Below are 24485 nucleotides of genomic sequence, written 5' to 3'. Positions count from 1 at the left end.
CTTTCACCAAAAGATACTAAATCAGGAAGATTCCAGGCTCAGCCAGGTTCATAGGTGGGCTAGGGAAGGCGGAAGATGGTTGGGGTGGGGTGGCGAGGGGGTGGGGATCATCGGGAGCTTCTGCTCCGAATCCCCAGCCACTATCCAGTGACTCCAGTTGGCAAGTGTGGAATGACTGGTGATTGGAGGAGCACAAGAGCAGGATCGGCCTTGCTTGTGACGCTCCGTGCAGTCAGGTAGTAGTCCAGATTCACACAAAGAATGGTTAATCTGCCAAGGCAGCAGAGGGCTTCCTGGCATCCGTATCCCAGTGAAAAGCGGTTTCTTTGGGAGACGGGGTAATCATTAGTGAGTGTGGCCGGGGTGGGAGGGGGGAGGTGGGAAACGGGGAGTGGATTTATAGCTGAGATGCGCTTCCAGGTGTTCCCTTAGACGCTCTGGATCTAAATTACACAGAAACAAAGAGAGAGCGCCAAGACAGCCGGACTTACTGGAATGGCACTCTGTACAGGGGCTCTGTAACGCAACATTACTCACCATCTCTTTTTCTCATATTTATCCTGCAGGAATTCCTTGATTTTCTGTGGATCCCTGTAATCCGGGATAACTGACGATCGAGAGTCAAAGAGGCCCAGCCAAATCTGCCTACACACCTGCACGGAATCAAACACAAGGATTACATTTTCCATCTGTGTACACAAATACGCGCACCCACGTGTACCCATATCTCAGCTTGGGTTCCAGCTCCTGATCGCTCTCCCATGATGAGATGGAAAGTGTACGTGAGGGTCAGGGGAGGTCAGGCCCATCAGCAATGCCCCACCCCAAACACCCGCCAAAGCCGAATGCCCCGCTGCTTATGCAGAAATGATGGCCACAAAGGGTGTCTGGTGCCCAGGAAACCCCACCCCAGATTACTGGGGTGGGGAGCAAAAGCCGTGCATTGATATAGCATCCCAGGGCATCCCAATGTGCTTTACCACCGATCAAGCACTTTTGAAGTTTCATGGCTGCTGTAATGTAAAAAGACAGTGGCCAATTCGTGCACAGCAAGATCCCAACAAACAGCAATATAATGACCACCAGGTACTAGATGAGGGATAAATATTGGCCCCAGGCCACCAGGGCGGTCAAAGTGAGAGGTTTGCAGGATTCTAAAGGATCGATTTCTGGCAGTGAGATGGAGTGGTTTCTCCAGAGAGTTTCTGAAGAGCAGAGATCGGACTTGGAGGAAGAGAGGGAGCAGGGAATAAGCAGTAATTCTGGGTTGGGAGGGCGGAAGCCGTGGACTGGAGGAGATTTACATAAAGTACAAGGCTGCTGAAATAGAAAACGAGCATCTGGACGCTGTGGTAGGGGCAAGAGAGCCAATGGCCACTGGCAAGGAGCAGTTCAGGAGCAGATGCTGATGAGGACTCAATTCACCCCTGCGACACATTGAACTGAGAGCAGAACAAGTTGCATCGATACAGCACCCAGGGCACAGACAGTGCTATCATAGAACAGATAAAAGTGGCATTTCACTTACAGCTCCTCAGCATATAAACACCTACAACCTTTCAAGAGCTCTGTGTTCCTCCAACTGTCCTCATCAAACCCAGATTTCTTTTAGCCAACTACTGGCTGCTGTGTCTTCAGCTGCCTGGGGCCCTAAGCTCTGTAATTCCCTCCCTAAACACCTCTGCCTCTCTCTCCTCCTTTAAGAGGCTCCTTAAAAGCTCCCTCTTTGGCTGAGTTTTTGGTCACCTGTCCCCAGTATCTCCTCACATGGCTCAGTGCCAAGTTTTGCCCGGTAACCATTCCTGTGAAGCACCTTGGTAGGTTTTACTACGTCAAAGGCGCTAGGTAAATGCGTAAATCCAATGGAAGGAGATGAATGAAGTCCCCGGGGCGTGTAATTCCAGGGATTCCGAAGCAGAAGGCAGACTCAAAGAGCTTCTGTACAAAACTTATTTGCTTCGGGAAAAATTATGTGGAAAGCACTGAATGTGGTACTTTGCTGCAGCCCCGAGAGCGAGGCTCCTGCTTCAACACTGCCAGGAACACCCACTGGGCAGGAGCCATTCATCTTCAGTGTGGAGTCAGGGTGAATGGTCAAAGGCTGTAGTGCAGACCACCAGCATAACTGGGGGTTAAAAAAAAGGATGGCTCAGTAAATCAGTAAGCGCTTTCAACTGGTGCCAACCCTGAGTTTCAAATGTTTCTGGAAGCGAAGGAAAGTTTTGACTTCCTGAGATCGAAGCGGCTCGAGTGAGAAGTGGAGCAGTGAGTTTAAATTTCTACATGACTGCTGACTTAGGGTGACACTCAGGGGAGAAAGTCAGGGAAAAAAAACTCCCTCAGGCCTTTCATCGATCTGCGGGTTTACACTGGCCAGTATTAATTACACCCTCAGGAGGAAATGCTCAATGGAGCAATAATGGAGGGTTTTAGCAGGAACCAGTGCTGGTCTGCTGAGTTTTACTGAAGTCAAGTCAGATTGTACGTATAGGGATGTTTGCTGATTGACTCCTCAGTTTCAGGTCCTCCCGAGCTGCCTAGCATGGATGTGAAAAGCCCAGGAGTTCCGCTAGTTACTGGCAGTAAATACATTTATGCCAGCAGCAATGGTTCAATATTCGACGAGGCCACAGCCCAGGGCACTTTCAGATTGAGCCACAGCGCTCGCTCGCTCTCTTCCAAAGGGCCGGCACAGGCACAATGGGCTGAGTGGTCACGTCCTGTGCTGCAAGATTCAACAATTTACAAGCTCTTACCAGCGGGAATGCATTGGGGGAGGGGTGGGGTCATCAGAAGTGGAACCCCAGCCTCTCGTTCCTCACCCCCACCCACCTCATGACATGGTAGCAAATGGCAAGGCCTCAGCTGTAGCTGGAAACAGACAGTGGGATCTTGTGGACTGTGTGGAACACTATCCCATGCAAATATGGCAACAACCACAAGGCTACGTGGGAACCTGATACTGTGTGTGAACAACCTGAACTTCCAACTGACCTTGTGGAGTTCAGTTACAAAAACATCCACTCCAGATCGATGTTACCCAACCTGCTGTGTAAACATGGGCACAGACACTTATTTCTAAACAAACACGACCCGGCCTGAGGATCCCTGTGGATCACCTGTTTAATGCTGTTTTACTGGGACTGTTGCTTCAATTTGCCTCCGTTCTATTCTCCAGATTAGCCACGGTTCTGTGTCAGTGGCTCACTCGCAGCAGAGATGAGGTGGATCTTGCTGCGACTGACAGTAAACACGCAGCTCCACCACTGCCCAATATAAACACATGACTCCCCCAGTCCCCAATATAAACACCCGACTCCCCCAGTCCCCAAAAAAACACCCAGCTCCCCCAGACCCCAATGCAAACACCCGGCTCCCCCAGACCCCAATACAAACACCCGGCTCCCCCAGTCCCCAATATAAACACCAGGCTCCCCCAGTCCCCAATACAAACACCCGGCTCCCCCAGTCCCCAATATAAACACCCAGCTCCCCCAGACCCCAATACAAACACCCGGCTCCCCCAGTCCACAGTATAAACAACCGGCTCACCCAGTCCCCAATATAAACACCCGACTCCCCCAGTCCCCAATATAAACACTCGACTCCCCCAGTCCCCAATATAAACACCCAGCTCCCCCAGTCCCCAATATAAACACCCGGCTCACCCAGTCCCCAATATAAACACCCGGCTCCCCCAGTCCCCAATATAAACACTCGACTCCCCCAGTCCCCAATATAAACACCCGGCTCCCCCAGTCCCCAATATAAACACCCGGCTCCCACAGTCCCCAATATAAACACCCGGCTCCCCCACTGCCCAATATAAACACCCGGCTCCCACACTGCCCAATATAAACAGCCGGCTCCCCCAGTCCCCAATATAAACACCCGGCTCCCCCAGTGCCCAATATAAACACTCGGCTCCCCCACTGCCCAATAAAAACACCCGACTCCCCCAGTCCCCAATATAAACACCCGGCTCCCCCAGACCCCAATATAAACACCCGGCTCCCACAGTCCCCAATATAAACACCCGACTCCCCCACTGCCCAATATAAACACCCGGCTCCCCCACTGCCCAATATAAACAGCCGGCTCCTCCAGTCCCCAATATAAACACCCGGCTCCCCCAGTCCCCAATATAAACACCCGACTCCCCCAGTCCCCAATATAAACACCCGGCTCCTCCAGTCCCCAATATAAACACCCGGCTCCCCCAGTCCCCAATATAAACACCCGACTCCCCCACTGCCCAATATAAACACCCAGCTCCCCCACTGCCCAATATAAACACCCGGCTCCCCCAGTCCCCAATATAAACACCCGGCTCCCCCAGTCCCCAATATAAACACCCGGCTCCCCCAGTGCCCAATATAAACACCCAGCTCCCCCACTGCCCAATATAAACACCCGACTCCCCCAGTCCCCAATATAAACACCCGGCTCCCCCAGACCCCAATATAAACACCAGGCTCCCCCAGTCCCCAATACAAACACCCGGCTCCCCCACTGCCCAATATAAACACCCAGCTCCCCCACTGCCCAATATAAACACCCGACTCCCCCAGTCCCCAATATAAACACCCGGCTCCCCCAGACCCCAATATAAACACACGGCTCCCCCACTGCCCAATAAAAACACCCGACTCCCCCACTGCCCAATATAAACACCCGACTCCCCCAGTCCGCAATATAAACACTTGACTCCCCCACTCCCCAATATAAACACTCGACTCCCCCAGTCCCCAATATAAACACTCGGCTCCCCCACTGCCCAATAAAAACACCCAGCTCCCCCAGTCCGCAGTATAAACACACGACTCCCCCAGTCCCCAATATAAACACCCGGCTCACCCACTGCCCAATATAAACACCCGGCTCCCCCAGTCCCCAATACAAACACCCGACTCCTCCAGTCCCCAATATAAACACCCGGCTCCCCCACTCCCCAATATAAACACACGACTCCCCCACTCCCCAATATAAACACCCGACTCCCCCAGTCCCCAATATAAACACTCGACTCCCCCAGTCCCCAATATAAACACTCGGCTCCCCCACTCCACAATATAAACACTCGGCTCCCCCAGTCCCCAATATAAACACCCAGCTCCCCCAGACCCCAATACAAACACCCGGCTCCCCCAGTCCCCAATATAAACACCCGGCTGCCCCAGACCCCAATATAAACACTCGACTCCCCCAGTCCCCAGAATAAACACCCGGCTCCCCCAGACCCCAATATAAACACTCGACTCCCCCAGTCCCCAGAATAAACACCCGGCTCCCCCAGACCCCAATATAAACACTCGACTCCCCCAGTCCCCAGAATAAACACCCGGCTCCCCCAGACCCCAATATAAACACACGGCTCCCCCACTGCCCAATAAAAACACCCGACTCCCCCACTGCCCAATATAAACACCCGACTCCCCCAGTTCCCAATATAAACACTCGACTCCCCCAGTCCCCAACATAAACACTCGACTCCCCCACTCCCCAATATAAACACTCGACTCCCCCAGTCCCCAATATAAACACTCGGCTCCCCCACTGCCCAATAAAAACACCCGGCTCCCCCAGTCCCCAATATAAACACCCGGCTCCCCCAGTCCGCAGTATAAACACACGACTCCCCCAGTCCCCAACATAAACACCCGGCTCCCCCAGTCCCCAATATAAACACCCGGCTCCCCCAGTCCCCAATATAAACACCCGGCTCCCCCAGTCCGCAGTATAAACACACGACTCCCCCAGTCCCCAACATAAACACCCGGCTCCCCCAGTCCCCAATATAAACACCCGGCATCTCCCAGTCCCCAATATAAACACCCGGCTCACCCACTCCCCAATATAAACACACGACTCCCCCAGTCCCCAATACAAACACCCGGCTCGCCCAGTCCCCAGTATAAACACACGACTCCCCCAGTCTCCACTATAAACACCAGGCTCCCCCTGTCCCCAATATAAACACCCGGCTCCCCCAGTCCCCAATATAAACACCCAACCCCCCAGTCCCCAGTATAAACACACGACTCCCCCACTGCCCAATATAAACACATGACTCCCCCACTCCCCAATATAAACACCCGGCTCCCCCAGTCCCCAATATAAACACCCAGCTCCCCCACTCCCCAATATAAACACCCGGCTCCCCCACTGCCCAATATAAACACCCGGCTCCCACACTCCCCAATATAAACACCCGACTCCCCCAGTCCCCAATATAAACACCCGACTCCCCCAGTCCCCAATATAAACACCCGGCTCCCCCAGTCCCCAATATAAACACCCGGCTCCCCCACTGCCCAATATAAACACCCGGCTCCCCCACTCCCCAATATAAACACCCGGCTCCCCCACTCCCCAATATAAACACCGGCTCCCCCACTCCCCAATATAAACACCCGTCTCCCCCAGTCCCCAATATAAACACCCGGCTCCCCCAGGCCACAATATAAACACCCGGCTCCCCCACTCCCCAATATAAACACCCGGCTCCCCCAGTCCCCAATATAAACACCCGGCTCCCCCAGGCCACAATACAAACACCCGGCTCCCCCAGTCCCCAATATAAAAACCCGGCTGCCCCACTCCCCAATATAAACACCCAGCTCCCCCACTGCCCAATATAAACACTCGACTCCCCCAGTCCACAGTATAAACACCCGGCTCCCCCAGACCCCAATATAAACACCCGGCTCCCCCAGTCCCCAATATAAACACTCGGCTCCCCCACTCCCCAATATAAACACCCGGCTCCCCCACTGCCCAATATAAACACCCGGCTCCCCCACTGCCCAATATAAACACCCGACTCCCCCACTCCCCAATATAAACACCCGGCTCCCCCACTCCCCAATATACACACCGGCTCCCCCAGTCCCCAATATAAACACCCGGCTCCCCCAGTCCCCAATATAAACACCCGGCTCCCCCAGGCCACAATATAAACACCCGGCTCCCGCAGTCCCCAATAAAAACACCCGGCTCCCCCAGTCCCCAATATAAAAACCCGGCTGCCCCACTGCCCAATATAAACACCCGGCTCCCCCAGTCCCCAATATAAACACCCGACTCCCCCACTCCCCAATATAAACACCCGGCTCCCCCAGTCCCCAATATAAACACCCGACTCCTCCAGTCCCCAATATAAACACCCGGCTCCCCAGTCCCCAATATAAACACCCGGCTCCCCCAGTCCCCAATATAAACACCCGGCTCCCCCAGTCCCCAATATAAACACCCGGCTCCCCCAGTCCCCAATATAAACACCCGGCTCCCCCAGTCCCAAATATAAACACCCGGCTCCCCCAGTCCCCAATATAAACACCCGGCTCCCCCAGTCCCCAATATAAACACCCGGCTCCCCCAGTCCCCAATATAAACACCCGGCTCCCCCACTGCCCAATATAAACACCCAGCTCCCCCACTGCCCAATATAAACACTCGACTCCCCCAGTCCACAGTATAAACACCCGGCTCCCCCAGACCCCAATATAAACACCCGGCTCCCCCACTGCCTAATAAAAACACCCGACTCCCCCACTGCCCAATATAAACACTCGACTCCCCCACTCCCCAATATAAACACTCGGCTCCCCCACTGCCCAATAAAAACACCCGACTCCCCCAGTCACAATATAAACACCCGACTCCCCCAGTGTCCAATATAAACACCCGGCTCCCCCACTCCACAATATAAACACCCGGCTCCCCCAGTCCCCAATATAAACACTCGACTCCCCCAGTCCCCAGTATAAACAACCGGCTCCCCCAGTCCCCAATATAAACACCCGGCTCCCCCAGGCCACAATATAAACACCCGGCTCCCCCAGTCCCCAATATAAACACCCGGCTCCCCCAGGCCACAATATAAACACCCGGCTCCCCCAGTCCCCAATATAAACACTCGACTCCCCCAGTCCCCAGTATAAACACCCGGCTCCCCAAGACCCCAATATAAACACCCGGCTCCCCCAGACCCCAATATAAACACCCGGCTCCCCCAGTCCCCAATATAAACACCCGACTCCCCCAGTCCCTAATATAAACACTCGACTCCCCCAGTCCCCAATATAAACACTCGGCTCCCCCACTGCCCAATAAAAACACCCAGCTCCCCCAGTCCCCAATACAAACACCCGACTCCTCCAGTCCCCAATATAAACACCCGGCTCCCCCACTGCCCAATATAAACACCCGGCTCCCCCACTCCCCAATATAAACACCCGGCTCCCCCACTGCCCAATATAAACACCCGGCTCCCCCACTCTGCAATATAAACACCCGGCTCCCCCAGTCCCCAATACAAACACCCGGCTCCCCCACTCTGCAATATAAACACCCGGCTCCCCCAGTCCCCAATATAAACACACGACTCCCCCAGTCCCCAATATAAACATCCGGCTCCCCCACTCCCCAATATAAACACCCGGCTCCCCCAGTCCCCAATATAAACACCCGGCTCCCCCACTCCCCAACATAAACACCCGGCTCCCACACTCCCCAATATAAACACCCGGCTCCCCCACTCCCCAATATAAACACCCGGCTCCCCCACTCCCCAATATACACACCGGCTCCCCCAGTCCCCAATATAAACACCCGGCTCCCCCAGTCCCCAATATAAACACCCGGCTCCCCCAGTCCCCAATATAAACACCCGGCTCCCCCAGGCCACAATATAAACACCCGGCTCCCCCAGTCCCCAATATAAAAACCCGGCTGCCCCACTCCCCAATATAAACACCCAGCTCCCCCACTGCCCAATATAAACACTCGACTCCCCCAGTCCACAGTATAAACAGCCGGCTCCCCCACTGCCCAATATAAACACTCGACTCCCCCAGACCCCAATATAAACACCCGGCTCCCCCAGTCCCCAATATAAACACCCGGCTCCCCCAGTCCCCAATATAAACACCCGGCTCCCACACTCCCCAATATAAACACCCGGCTCCCCCACTGCCCAATATAAACACCCGGCTCCCCCACTCCCCAATATAAACACCAGGCTCCCCCACTCCCCAATATAAACACCCGGCTCCCCCACTCCCCAATATACACACCGGCTCCCCCAGTCCACAGTATAAACACCCGGCTCCCCCACTCCCCAATATAAACACCCGGCTCCCCCACTCCCCAATATACACACCGGCTCCCCCAGTCCCCAATATAAACACCCGGCTCCCCCACTCCCCAATATACACACCGGCTCCCCCAGTCCCCAATATAAACACCCGGCTCCCCCAGTCCCCAATATAAACACCCGGCTCCCCCACTCCCCAATATACACACCGGCTCCCCCAGTCCCCAATATAAACACCCGGCTCCCCCAGTCCCCAATATAAACACCCGGCTCCCCCAGGCCACAATATAAACATCCGGCTTCCCCAGTCCCCAATAAAAACACCCGGCTCCCCCAGTCCCCAATATAAAAACCCGGCTGCCCCACTGCCCAATATAAACACCCGGCTCCCCCAGTCCCCAATATAAACACCCGACTCCCCCACTCCCCAATATAAACACCCGGCTCCCCCAGTCCCCAATATAAACACCCGACTCCTCCAGTCCCCAATATAAACACCCGGCTCCCCCAGTCCCCAATATAAACACCCGGCTCCCCCAGTCCCCAATATAAACACCCGGCTCCCCCAGTCCCCAATATAAACACCCGGCTCCCCCACTGCCCAATATAAACACCCGGCTCCCCCAGTCCCCAATACAAACACCCGGCTCCCCCAGTCCCCAATATAAAAACCCGGCTGCCCCACTCCCCAATATAAACACCCAGCTCCCCCACTGCCCAATATAAACACCCAGCTCCCCCACTGCCCAATATAAACACTCGACTCCCCCAGTCCACAGTATAAACACCCGGCTCCCCCAGACCCCAATATAAACACCCGGCTCCCCCAGTCCCCAATATAAACACCCGACTCCCCCACTGCCCAATATAAACACACGACTCCCCCACTCCCCAATATAAACACCCGGCTCCCCCACTGCCCAATAAAAACACCCGACTCCCCCAGTCACAATATAAACACCCGACTCCCCCAGTCCCCAATATAAACACCCGGCTCCCCCACTCCACAATATAAACACCCAGCTCCCCCAGTCCCCAATATAAACAACCGGCTCCCCCAGTCCCCAATATAAACACCCGGCTCCCCCAGGCCACAATATAAACACCCGACTCCCCCAGTCCCCAATATAAACACCCGGCTCCCCCAGTCCCCAATATAAAAACCCGGCTGCCCCACTCCCCAATATAAACACCCGGCTCCCCCACTGCCCAATATAAACACCCAGCTCCCCCACTGCCCAATATAAACACCCGGCTCCCCCACTGCCCAATATAAACACTTGACTCCCCCAGTCCCCAATATAAACACTCGACTCCCCCACTCCCCAATATAAACACTCGACTCCCCCAGTCCCCAATATAAACACTCGGCTCCCCCAGTCCCCAATATAAACACTCGGCTCCCCCACTGCCCAATAAAAACACCCGACTCCCCCAGTCCCCAATATAAACACCCGGCTCCCCCACTGCCCAATATAAACACCCGGCTCCCCCAGTCCCCAATATAAACACCCGGCTCCCCCAGTCCCCAATATAAACACGCAACTCCCCCAGTCCCCAGTATAAACACCCGACTCCCCCACTGCCCAATATAAACACCCGACTCCCCCAGTCCCCAATATAAACACCCGGCGCCCCCAGTCCCCAATATAAACACCCGGCTCCCCCACTCCCCAATATAAACACCCGGCTCCCCCACTGCCCAATATAAACACCCGACTCCCCCAGTCCCCAATATAAATACGCGACTCCCCCAGTCCCCAGTATAAACACCCGACTCCCCCACTGCCCAATATAAACACCCGACTCCCCCAGTCCCCAATATAAACACCCGTCGCCCCCAGTCCCCAATATAAACACCCGGCTCCCCCACTGCCCAATATAAACACCCGACTCCCCCAGTCCCCAATATAAACACCCGTCGTCCCCAGTCCCCAATATAAACACCCGACTCCCCCAGTCCCCAATATAAACACCCGTCGCCCCCAGTCCCCAATATAAACACCCGACTCCCCCAGTCCCCAATATAAACACCCGACTCCCCCAGTCCCCAATATAAACACCCGTCGCCCCCAGTCCCCAATATAAACACCCGGCTCCCCCAGTCCCCAATACAAACACCCGGCTCCCCCAGTCCCCAATATAAACACCCGGCTCCCCCACTCCCCAATATAAACACCCGGCTCCCCCACTGCCCAATATAAACACCCGACTCCCCCAGTCCCCAATATAAATACGCGACTCCCCCAGTCCCCAATATAAACACCCGACTCCCCCACTGCCCAATATAAACACCCGACTCCCCCAGTCCCCAATATAAACACCCGGCGCCCCCACTCCCCAATATAAACACCCGGCTCCCCCAGTCCCCAATACAAACACCCGGCTCCCCCACTCCCCAATATAAACACTCTCTGGGGAAGAGAGCTGCACAGACTCCCAGCCCTGAGAGAGAAAAAAATACTCTCATCTCTGGCATCCCCTAAAATAAGAGTTTTGCCCTGCACCATCATCCCTTCACCCATTCACAGGCCTCCCTTGTGACCCCTCTCTCCCTTCCCACCCCTTAGCCCTGGAGCTGCACTTGCTGAAAAGCTGTTCCGACCAAGGCCCTTGGCCTGCAATGATGAGTTTGTGTCTCTGCTGCATGAGCTGTTTGAGTGCTCTCCAGCAATTTCTCAGTTTCGTTCTGAATCCCAGCACTACTTCACTTTTAAACATTGAAGAAGGCAATTTGAAAGTTCCTGGGAACCAGGGTGTGTGTGTGTGTGTGTGGGAGGTGTAAGCCTGGTGACAATGCGTCTACGTAAACCCTCTGAGTGAACAACCGGCCTGTGCTCCTTGCTTCCAGTGGTTTATTGGGTGAAATTTGAACCCATTTACGATTCCACCTTCAATAACCTTCACCAGTCTCCCACCTTAAATCTCATAGCGTCTATGAAGTAATTTTCTTCTCAACTTCCTCATTTCGGAGCTGCAAACACCTGATAACTTTCACCCGACGGCAGGTGTCACTGTTTGTACCCCCCACAGGAAGCTGCTAAAGTCCCCTCCCCTTACCCCAGGGAGAAGCTTTCAACTGTTTCTCACACACTGGACCCTCCTTCCTGCATCCTGCCTGAGGCTGAATCACTTGAATCACACAACTCGCTCCCTCCTTCCGTCTCCAACGCTCTACATTCTTGCAGTGGTCCTGTCCAACATAGCAGCTGGCCACTGGGAACCCCGTCATGGGAACTGAGCGCGTTTTGGATACTGACCCCCGCACCCCCCCCCCCCCCCCCCACAAGCCCCCCCGGACCTTGCACTGCTGACGGTGGACGCCTGCTTTCTCACAAGCTGTTAAAGCAAGACACCAGCACGTCCCCTCACCGCCCCCATTCCCCAAGCCCCCATTCAGGTGTGTACAGATTGAGCCCATGGTGCACTGGAAGGTCTCTCACTGTCCTGGCCAACGCCCTATCCTCAGTCACCATCACCAAGGTCAGAACACTGGCCCGCATTCACTGTCTGTGGGATATTGCTGTGCACAAATTGGGCTGTCCCATTTGTCGGTGACGGTTGCAAACCCGCCAGAAATGGAAGTTTGCCCTTTCTTAATGCTGTCCCCTTCAGCTATTGTGTCCCGTCCTCTGTTCCTTCCCAATCCTGCATTACAGGCCTAGGGCGCTCATTGAAGTTTCCGGCAGTCATTAGTTAACTCCAAGCCGAGACAGTGTCTGTCAGGCAGGCCCACTCCAGAGGCCTGAGCCCATAAGCGAGGCCAACACACTCAGTGCAGTCCTGAGTGAGTCTTTCCGATGAGATGTTAAATCAAGGTTTTGAACGATCCCAACGCCACTATTTTAAAGGTGTCCCCATCAATATTGATGCCTCAACCAACATCACACAAAAAAAAGCTACCAGGACTTTTGCAAAGTTTTTGAAGAAATTATCCACAGAATGCAGATGGCAAGGCCAGCATTTACTGCCCAGCTCTGTCCAACTGAGGGGCTGGCTCAGCCGTTTCAGAGGACAGTTAAGAGTCAACCACACTGCTGTGGGTCTGGAGTCACGTGTAGGCCAGACCGGGTAAGGGCGGCAGGTTTCCCTCCCAAATGGGAGACAGAGGGCAAGAGAGAGAGGAGAGAGGAGTGAGGAGGAGAGGGTTAGAGGGAGATGGAAGGGGAGGAAAAGGGAAAGAAAGAAAGAGTGGCGGAGGGGGGAGAGAAAGGGGAAAAAATGGGCGAGAGAGAAAAAGGGCAGGGGGGAGAGAGAGAGCAGGAGAGAGGGAAGGTTGCGAGAGAGAGAGAGGAAGAGGGCACCATCCAAAAGGTTGAGAGGAAGTAAAAGAAAAAGATTTTGAGAGAGAGAGAAAAAGGAGAGAGTACAAAGTGCAAGTGTGTACTCTGGCTGTGGCCAGCATTTCCTCCAGTTCTTCAGTTGTCAACAGAAATTTCCTCTTTGCACTGACTGCTTTTCACAACTGGGGACACACCCATTCACTGCATTCGCACTGAAGACAGGGTTTGAGAGTCCCAGACCTCAAGGCTCCAGTCTGCAGTGAGTCAGACAGTAACGGTGCTCCTGCTGCTTTAATCACCGCGTGTCAGCCATGACTCAGGCGCTCATCTCCGAGTCAGAAGGTCATGGGTTCAAAGGCCCACGCCAGGGAGCTGAAAATGCAGCGTGACCTCCGCAGTGCAATTCTGCCTGCGCGCTGTGGTGTTAGAGGTGCCCTCTTCCAGACGAGGCCTTAAATTGAGGTTCCGCCTGCCCCCTCAGCTGGAAGTGAAAGATCCCTATGGCACTAAGTTCTCAGGGTCCGGGTCAACTCTTACTCCACAGCCAACATCACTAAAACATGACCCAGACTTCCCTGTCACTTGCCATTTCAATACACCACCCTGCTCTCATGCCCACACGTCCGTCCTTGGCCTGCTGCAATGTTCCGGTGAAGCCCAACGCAAACTGGAGGAACAGCACCTCATCTTCTGATTAGGTACTTTACAGCCTTCCGGACTTAACATCGAGTTCACCAGCTTCAGACCATTAACTTTCTCCTCCATCCCCACCCCCCTTTTAATCCCTTTTCTTGACTTAATTTTTATTTTTATCCACTTATTTTTATTTTCATTCATTTATTCATTGTTTTATCCCCTTTTTTATCCCTTCTGATCCCATTTTCGATTTTTTTTTTCCCACCACTGCCCCTCCACCCCACCCCCACAAGGGCCATCTGTTACTTGTTCATGTTGCTCTTTCCAGAGTGCTTACCCTTGTCCTGCTATTATCACATTCTGCTTTCTGACCTTTATACTACTATCAGCACCTCCTTACCACTGCCATTAACACTCCCCTTATCCTTTTGTCCATGACATCTTTGTCAGTCTCTCCTTTGTCCCCACCTATCGCTGGCCTTCTTTCCAGCTTCACCTACCCCACCCCCCTTAAACAGTATAAATTCCATCACATTTCTACTTCTCCGTAGCTCTGAAGAAGGGTCATATGGACTCGAAATGTTAATGCGGTTTCTCTCCCCACAGATGCTGTCAGACCGGCTGAGCTGTTCCAGCATTTTCTATTTTTATTTCAGATTTCCAGCATCCGCAGCATTTTGCTTTTATCACTAAAACCGATTGCCTGGGTTACGATGCACACTGTAGCCAACCAGCCTGCCAACACTCTCTCTCTCTGGACCTACATGAGCTGATTGCACAAGGTGCTGGAACCTACGTGGGCGTCGCTGGCTAGGCCACCATTTTTATTGCCCATCCCTAATTGCCCCTTGAGAAGGTGGTGGTGAGCTGTCTTATCGAACCGCTGCACTCCATGTGGTGTAGGTACACCCACAGTGCTGTTAGGGAGGGAGTTCCAGGATTTTAACCCAGCGATAGTGAAAGGAACAGTTAAAAATTTCCAAGTCAGGATGGTGAGTGACTTGGAGGGGAACTTCCAGGTGGTGATGTTCCCATGTGTCTGCTGCCCTTGTCCTTCTAGATGGTAGTGGTCATGGGTTTGGAAGGTGCTGTCGAAGGAGCCTTGGTGAGTTGCTGCAGTGCATCTTGTAGATGGTACACACACTGCTGCTACTGTGCATCGGTGGTGGAGGGAGTGTATGTTTAAGGTGGTGGATGCTGCTTTGTCCTGGAGCTTCTTGAGTGTTGTTGGAGCTGCACGCACCCAGGCAAGTGGGGAGTATTCCATCACACTCCTGACTTGTGCCTTGCAGGCTTCAGGGAGTCAGGAGGTGAGTTACTGTCCACAGGATTCCCAGCCTCTAGACAGGGAAGAAAATGAGAACCAAAAAGAAGTCGAGCAATTCATATTTGTAAAGACACTGCTGACACACCTGTTACTTCCTAGGGCTGGGTGTCTCCATAGGTGTCATCAGGAGTTAGCGAATGTCTGAAACAGGACAGCTCATCCTGCACATTAACTCCTTGACAGGCCCTCAAGTCAAATATCACTCTTTAAAATAACCAGCAACTCAAGTCACAAAAACATGAGAGCACAGGAGGTGGCTATTCAGCCCATCAAATAAATGCTGGCTCTCCGTACACCAATCCAATCAGTCCCATTCCCCCGCTCTATCCTCGAATCCCGGCAAGTTTACTTCCCTTAAGCACCCATCCAATTTCCTTTTGAAATCCTTCCTTGTCTCTGGTTTACAGACCTGAATTGTTTGATTTTCTTTTCTGGTTCTCAATTCTGCTTCCCAGAGCGAGAGAGACAGAGCGAGAGAGAAAAACAGAGATTGAGGGAGGGTACTTCAGATGTTATGATGCATGATAGCTGAAGGCCTTACTGTAAATGGTAGAGTGATTAAAATTAGGGAGGTACAAGAGGACAGAAATGGAATGACGGTTGGGGACTGGAGGAAATTAGGGTTAGGGAGGGGCAAAGGTGAGAATTTTAAATTTGAGGCCACTGCAGTATGCGTGTCTGAGTGAGGGAGTGATGAGCAGACAGACGGTTCCTCCCTCTCATTCCAGGCTGCACCTTGAAGATTGAAGAGAAAGGGTGGGTGATGGGGGAGGGATGCAGGGAGAGAACTGGCTGTTGTTTGGAGCTTTCACCTCTGGGATCCTGATTCAAGCCCACCTGTGAACAGATGGATGAGAATCTCCTCTGTTCGTGGGCCCGCATGTCAGCACTCTTCTGAGCTGGGTCTAAAACACTTTGCTCACTGACAATTCCCTACTTCTAACCCGGACTGTCCCTGTCCTGGGAGTGTTTGATGGGGACAGTGTAGAGGGAGATTTACTCTGTATCTAACCCCGTGCTGTACCTGTCCTGGGAGTGTCTGATGGGGACAGTGTAGAGGGAGATTTACTCTGTATCTAACCCCGTGCTGTACCTGTCCTGGGAGTGTTTGATGGGGACGGTGTAGAGGGAGCTTTACTCTGTATCTAACCCCGTGCTGTACCTGTCCTGGGAGTGTTTGATGGGGACAGTGTAGAGGGAGCTTTACTCTGTATCTAACCCCGTGCTGTACCTGTCCTGGGAGTGTTTGATGGGGACAGTGTAGAGGGAGCTTTACTCTGTATCTAACCCCGTGCTGTACCTGTCCTGGGAGTGTTTGATGGGGACGGTGTGGAGGGAGATTTACTCTGTATCTAACCCCGTGCTGTACCTGTCCTGGGAGTGTTTGATGGGGACGGTGTGGAGGGAGATTTACTCTGTATCTAACCCCGTGCTGTACCTGTCCTGGGAGTGTTTGATGGGGACAGTGTAGGGGGAGATTTACTCTGTATCTAGCCCCGTGCTGTACCTGTCCTGGGAGTGTTTGATGGGGAAGGTGTAGAGAGAGCGTTACTCTGTATCTCACCCTATGCTGTACCTGTCCTGGGAGTGTTTGATGGGGACAGTGTAGAGGGAGATTTACTCTGTATCTAACCCCGTGCTGTACCTGTCCTGGGAGTGTTTGATGGGGACGGTGTAGGGGGAGATTTACTCTGTATCTAACCCCGTGCTGTACCTGTCCTGGGAGTGTTTGATGGGGACATTGTAGAGGGAGCTTTACTCTGTATCTAACCCCATGCTGTACCTGTCCTGGGAGTGTTTGATGGGGACAGTGTAGAGGGAGATTTACTCTGTATCTAACCCCGTGCTGTACCTGTCCTGGGAGTGTTTGATGGGGACAGTGTAGAGGGAGATTTACTCTGTATCTAACCCCGTGCTGTACCTGCCCTGGGAGTGTTTGATGGGGACAGTGTAGAGGGAGCTTTACTCTGTATCTAACCCCGTGCTGTACCTGTCCCGGGAGTGTTTGATGCTGGAACTGGGTGCCTGAAATGCAAAGTGTTCCTTTCCTCCAAGCATTATGTAACCTAGTCTTGTTAAGCATATTCTATTTAATTAAAGAGCATGAAATTTAATTGTTTACCATTGTAAAGCAGACCAAGGGGCTTCACAGGCAGCGTTTCCATATAAAACTTAAGGACAAGCCACAAAAGGAGCAATTAGGACAGGTGACCTAAAGCTTGGTTAAAGAAGTCAGTTTTAAGGAGCATCTTAAAGGAGGAGAGAGAGGCGGAGAGGTTTAGGGAGGTAATTCCAGAGCTTAGCGCCCCAGGCAGCTGAAGGAACGGCAGCCAATGGCGGAGCGACGGGAATCAGGGCCGGAGGAGGTTATGGAAATGGTGAAGGGACAACATCACGGGGGTTGGATTTGAAAACAAGGAGGAGAATTTTATAATTGAGGCGTGGCAGGACCGGGAGCCGGTGTAGGTCAGGGGGTCAGGGAACAGAGGGTGATGTGTGGACAGGGCTTATTGCCAGTTTCGATGAGAGTTCCAGTGTTCTGGATCAGCTGATGTTTGTGAAGACAGGCAGTAAATAGCAAGCGCCATCGCCTCGGGAGAACTAGCTAACAGGCTTAGCCACATCTGAAGCTCAGCTGGCCAGGCAGTTAGTGAGCTGTTTCCATTATCCACATTGTGGTGTTAACTTATTTTTCAATTCTTTCCCAGGATGTGGGCTTCGCTGCTGGGCCACCACTTATCCCCTGTCCCTAATTGCCCCTTGAGAAGGTGGTGGTGAGCTGCCTTCTTGAACCGCTGCAGTCCATGTGGTGTAGGTACACCCACTGTGCTGTTAGGAAGGGAGTTCCAGGATTTTGACCCAGCGACAGTGAAGGAACGGCTGATATATTTCCAAGTCAGGATGGTGAGTGGCTTGAAGGGGAACTTCCAGGTGGTGGTGTTCCCATGTGTCTGCTACCCTTGTCCTTCTAGATGGTAGTGGTCGTGGGTTTGGAAGGTGCTGTCAAAGGAACCTTGGTGAGTTTCTGCAGTGCATCTTGTAGATGGTACACACACTGCTGCTACTGTGCGTCGGTGGTGAAGGGAGTGTGTTTGTAGATGGGGTGCCAATCAAGCGAGGCTGCTTTGTCCTGGATGGTGTTGAGCTTCTTGAGTGTTGTTGGAGCTGCACTCATCCAGGCAAGCGGGGAGTATTCCATCACACTCCTGACTTGTGCCTTGTAGATGGTGGACAGGCTTTTCAGAGTCAGGAGGTGAGCTACTCGCTTCAGGATTCTTAGCCTCTGACCTGCCCTTGTGGCCACAGTATTTATAATGGCTAGTCCAGTTCAGTTTCTGGTCAATGGTAATCCCAGGGTGTTGATAGTGGGGGATTCAGTGATGGTAATGCCATTGAACATCAGGGGCAATGGCTGGATTCTCTCTTGTTGGAGATGGTCATTGCCTGACACTTGTGTGGTGCAAATGTTACTTGCCACTTGTCAGCCCAAGACTGGATATTGTCCAGGTCTTGCTGCATTTGGACATGGACTGCTTCAGTATCTGAGGAGTCACAAATGGTGCTGAACATTGTGCAATCATCAGCGAACATCCCCACTTCTGACATTATGATGGAAGGAAGGTCATTGATGAAGCAGCTGAAGATGGTTGGGCCTAGGACACTACCCTGAGGAACTCCTGCAGTGATGTCCTGGAGCTGAGATGACTGACCTCCAACAACCACAACCATCTTCCTTTGTGCTAGGTATGACTCCAACCAGCAGAGAGTTTCACCCAATTCCCACTGACTCCAGTTTTGCTTGGGGTCCTTGATGCCACACTCGGTCAAATGCTGCCTTGATGCCAAGGGCAGTCACTCTCACCTTGCAAGTTCAGCTCTCTTGTCCATATTTGAACCAAGGCTGTAATGAGGTCAGGAGCTGACTGGCTCTGGCAGAACCCAAACTGTGCATCAGTGAGCAGCTTATTGCTAAGCATGTGCCGCTTGATAGCACTGTCTATTACTTTACTGATGATCGAGTGTAGACTGATGGGGCGGTAATTGGCTGGGTTGGATTGGTCCTGCTTTTTGTGTACAGGACATACCTGGGCAATTTTCCACACAGCTGGGTAGATGCCAGTGTTGTAGCTGTACTGGGACAGCTTGGCTAGGGGCACACTCACAGACTGTCAGTCACCTCCTCCAGCCAAGTCACTACAAAAGTAATTCTCTGGCTGTGAAGCACTCTGGGATGTCCTGAGGGTGTGATCATGTGCTAAATAAACTAAGTCTTTCTGCTCTTACTTACGGGTTCGCTGTCTTGATTGAAGTTTATTGTTTAAGTCTATCTGGATGTACATGACTCAGTTTTAGCTCCCCTGTGAGTCAGAAAGTCAAGGGTTCAAGTGCACACTCCAAAGGCTCAAGGACAATATTCCAGGCTGTCACTCCTAATGCAGTCCTGAGAGAGTGCTACACTCTTTGAAGTGCTCTCTTTCGGATAAGATCTTGAACCGAGGGACCAGTCTGTCCACTCAGGAGGATGTTAAAGATCTCATGGACACTATTCAAAGAGCTAACATTTATCCCTGAATCAACATCCCTCAGAAAGATTATCAGTCAATATCCAAATTCCTGTGGCTAATACTCAATTTCTAACTCAGACTATCTGCGCTGGGAGTGTTTGACGCTGAAATGGAGTGCTTGAAATGGAAAGTTTTCCATTACTCATACCCTATCTCTCACCTTGATCAGCTGAGGTTATCTGCAAATTAAAAGGCTTCAACAATGTGCATTTATACAGCTTTTAACATAGTAAAACACCCAAGGTTTTTCACAAGACAGCCCAGAGACACACAAGGAAATATTAGGACAGGTGACCAAGCGCTTGGTCCAAAAGTGAAGTTTTAAGGGGTGACATGAAGGGGAGAGAGGCGGAGAGGTTTAGGGAGGGAATTGCAGAGCCCCAGGCAGCTGAAGGCCCGGCCGCCAATGGTGGAGCAATGGGAATCGGAGACATGGCAAGAGGCTGAAATTAGAGGGTAGCAGACAGCTGAGAAGCTTGCAGCGCCGGAGCAGGTTAGAGGTTGGGAGGAGTGAGCCATGAGGGATTTGGAAAGAAGGAGGGGAATTTTAACTTTGAGGAGCTGCCTGTGTGGATCAGCAAGTGCAGGTGATGATGCTGGGTGAATGGAACTTGGTGCGAGATAGGAGACAAATGAGTACCCTCAGGGGAGGGGGGAAGGTTACTCCCCTCCCCCTACTCGTTCTAACACCAGAAGACACCACAGGCGAGGCAGTGATGGTGGCTGCAGCCGAAAAGCAACTCAGGCTTGGCCAGCAGCTCTGCCTAGCCTGAAGTTTCCAACGACAGCTTGGTGCTGAGCCTGAACCAAGATGGGGGAAGAGCAGGACAGCACTAAGCAGCGAGGGGGGGGAGAGGGGCATGACTCAACAACCGAGGTCAGCTGCCCTGGTGGCAGAGTTGGGCCTTGGTGCGGGGGCAGGCTCAGATTTGAGGGGTGCAAGGGCCAGAGTTGGGGCTGCTGGTGGGCAGGGAGAGAAGCAGTAGCAGGAGGGGCAGACACAGGCGGAGGAGACGGGGAAAGGGTGGGGCGTCTGCCTGAATGATCTCTACCGTCTGGCTCTCCAGTCCTTTCGAGACACCGACACCTGGATCAGCAGAGACGCCTATTACTGATTTTGACCCTCTGTGCGGCATGGCGCAGGAGTACAGCTACACTCCAGGAATGAGGCGTTAGGAAGGGTTCAAAAGGAGCAATGGTTCAAGCAAAAGGTAATCCCAAAGAAGGAATGGCTGCCCGGTGAAACGAAGGTGGTGCTGTTGACTGCAATGCTACTGACGAATTTTTGCCTAAACGTTAAGTTTTTTTTTGCATTTTACTTAAAATTGATTGTGAAACCTGTCCTTTGGCTGAGAGAGACACTGACTTTAATAAACCATTAAAAAAATGGAGGAGGGAGGGAAGAGGTGCATTTATAAGACATTTTTCATGTCCTCGCTGTAATCCCAAAGTACCTCATTGCCAGTGAAGTGATTCTGAAGCACAGTCACTGCTGTACTGTACATGAGCGATGGAGAATAAATGCAGCTACTGACGTGACTGCTTTCTGCAGAGCTGAATGTGCTGCCTGTCGGGTATTGGGGACTCTGCTGGAAAGTAGTGAATAATGCAGCAGGAGATGGTGTGAGGTGGAACAGGTCAGAAAATCAGGCAGTGCCGAGCAAATCAGGTGCTGGTGGGGGTTGGCTGGGGGGGGGGGGGGAGCGAGATTCGGAAAGTCGGGCAGTCAAAAGGTATTAAAGTGCAGCTTGTCCTGCCATCTGCATAGAGAGCTACACGGAGCAGCCTCTCCTATCAGCGGGCGTTAGCTGAAAGTGAGGTGAAGGCGGGTATCGGCAGACAGGGGACAGTTAGATGTACCTTTCCTGAAACAAGGGCAGCCACAACACCTGGATTTGAAGTGGCCACCCTTTGAATCGGGGAGTGTAATTGTTAATTGTCAAAGCTGCTTTGGGGTTCCTGCAGACCATTACAGTTGGGAGTACCTCCCCGCCCCCTTCCAGCCCCCCACCCCACCAGCTGCTTGAGCAGGAATGAGGAACACCGGCCGGAGGTTTCTGTCCGCTGGGCCTGGTGCTGTAAAGGCAGATCGCATGATCAGTTTCGGTTTTGGCACGTCACCCCACTCCATGGTCAAATAGCTGGGAGACTCGCCTGAAACAGGGTACTGAAAGGCAGACACCATCATGGAACTGAGACGGGCAGTCAAGAGGGGAAGGAAGGAGCAAAATAAATGGATTGCTCTCAGTAACTGGCCAAATTGGCAGGGGTAAGAATATCTGAGAACGCGTGGGGCTGCAATCTCTGCTTCTACCCAGTATTAAAATGACAATTTTCTTCCAAAACTCTGTTCTCCGTGTCATACCTGCATCCAGTCCCGTTCGCCCATCTCCCCATGTGCTGGCTGGCCTGCACTGGTTCCCAGTCCAGCAACGTCTCAATTCTAAAATTCTCATCTTTGTTTCCAAATCTTTCCACTGCTTGCGCCTCCCTGTGTAATCTCTGTAACCTCCTCCAGCGCCTCATCCCACCAAATTCTCTGCACTCCTCCATTTCTACCCTCTTACGTATCCCCTCCTATTTCCATTGTCCTGCCACTGGCGGCTGGGCCTTCAGCTGCCTGGGCCCTAAGCTCTGGAATTCTCTCCCTAAACCTCTCCACCTCTATCTCTCCTCCTTTAAGATGCTCCTTAAAACTGGCCTCTTTGACTGAGTTTCAAGACACCTGTCCCTAATATCTCCTTATGTGGCTCAGTGTCAAATTTGTAAAATGGGACCAGCACAGGGAAAGGCCAGTTAGTCCATCAAGTCTATACTGGCCCTCTGCAAGAGCAATTCAGGTAAGCACTATTCCCTTGCCTTTTCCCCTTAGCCCTGCAAATTTTATCCAATTCCCTTTAGAAACACACGATTAACTCTGCATCCACCACACTCTCAGACAGTGCATTCCAGATCCTAACCCCTCGATTGACTCTGCATCCACCACACTCTCAGACAGTGCATTCCAGATCCTAACCCCTCGATTGACCCTGTCTCCACCACACTCTCAGACAGTGCATTCCAGATCCTAACCCCTCGATTGACCCTGTCTCCACCTTACTCTCAGGCAGTGCAATCCAGATCCTAACCACTCGATTGACTCTGCATCCACCACACTCTCAGGCAGTGCATTCCACGTCCACTTGTGTAAATATTTTTCAATTTTTGCTAGTTACCTTAAATTGGTGTCCTCTGGTTCTATGTTGTCTGATTATGGTCCTGTGAAGCAGCTTGGGCCATTTTGCTATGCTAAGGGCTCTATATAAATGCAGCTTCTTGTTGGTGTTGTCATTGTCCTGTTCATTAAGTACACACAGCATTGACCTTAAACCAAGTCTTAAATGACACGTCGGTTATGATGCAAACTGTAAATTCCTTAACCCACAGGGGGACAATAAAAGGGCTATTTTTCCAGAAGCTATCCTTTATTTTTCAAAAATAACTTTCACTTGGGCATTGGTCTTTAGTTTCAACTGGGATCCAGAAACCCTCAATATTCAGCTGCGTAGCACAGTGAAGTATGTGATGATCTCAAATGGAATTTTGTAAGACAGGTTTGGCAATATAAAATATTAAACAGGACATGCGGTGTTTGTGGAGTGAAGCACAGTGTGTTCAAACACTGACTGACCCGCACAGGGACAACTGAGGCTGTTTGAAGCTGAAGAGATAATTATTTGAAACTGAATGTGCAGATGTAGTGAGGGAGGGGGAGGGGCAGCGAGGGGAGGAGAGAGGGGGAAGGGCAGTGAGGGACAGAGAGAGGGGGAAGGGCAGTGAGGGACAGAGAGAGGGGGAGGGGCAACGAGGGGGGCAGACAGCAGGAGGGGCAGAGCGGGAGGGGGAGAGGGGCAGGGGCAGCGAGGGAGAGGCGGGGGCCACAAAGAAAAGAGAGAGGGGCAGGGGCAGTGAGGGAGGGAGAGGAGGGGCAGTGAGGGAGAGAGAGAGAGAGAGAAGCAGGGGCAGTGAGAGAGGGAGAGTGCAAGGTAGGGAAGGGGGCAGGGATGGAGGGAAAGGGGGTAGGGAGGAAGGGGAAGAAGGAAGGGCAGTGAGGTTGGGAAAGAGGGGGAGAGGCAGGGAGGGTGAGGGGGAGAGGCAGGGAGGTTGGGGGGGAGAGGCAGGGAGGGTGGGGGGGAGAGGCAGGGAGGGTGGGGGGGAGAGGCAGGGAGGAAAGGAGAGGCAAGGAGACAGAAACTGAACTGGACTAGCCATTATAAATACTGTGGCTACAAGGGCAGGTCAGAGGCTGGGAATCCTGTGGAGGGTAATTCACCTCCTGACCTCCCAAAGCCTGTCCACCATCTACAAGGCACAACTCAGGAGTGATGGAATACTCTCCACTTGCCTGGATGAGTGCAGCTCCCACAACACTCAAGAAGCTGGACACCATCCAGGACAAAGCATCCCCGTTTGATTGGCACCCCATCCACAAACATTCACTCCCTCCACCACCGACACACAGTAGCAGCAGTGTGTGTACCATCTACAAGATGCACTGCAGGAACTCACCAAGGCTCCTTAGACAGCACCTTCCAAAT

At 52.5% G+C, this 24485-nt stretch overlaps 1 protein-coding gene across 3 annotated transcripts in view; it reads right to left on the bottom strand.

The window, feature by feature from the left end:
• The window catches only part of LOC121274142 (arf-GAP domain and FG repeat-containing protein 1-like), a 109743-nt gene that overhangs the window by 53581 nt on the left and 31677 nt on the right, over positions 1 to 24485 (bottom strand). For all 3 annotated transcript variants that reach the window (XM_041181317.1, XM_041181316.1, XM_041181318.1), the window contains exon 3: positions 538 to 653. In XM_041181317.1, the coding sequence (XP_041037251.1) occupies positions 538 to 653 (116 nt within the window). The remainder of the gene's footprint in view (positions 1 to 537; positions 654 to 24485) is intronic.

The sequence above is a fragment of the Carcharodon carcharias genome (genome assembly GCF_017639515.1).
Source record: "Carcharodon carcharias isolate sCarCar2 chromosome 33 unlocalized genomic scaffold, sCarCar2.pri SUPER_33_unloc_1, whole genome shotgun sequence".
In the NCBI taxonomy this organism is placed as follows: Eukaryota; Metazoa; Chordata; class Chondrichthyes; order Lamniformes; family Lamnidae; genus Carcharodon; species Carcharodon carcharias.
Note: the sequence above shows the minus strand (reverse complement) of the source record. Positions and strands in the feature narration are given on the sequence as shown.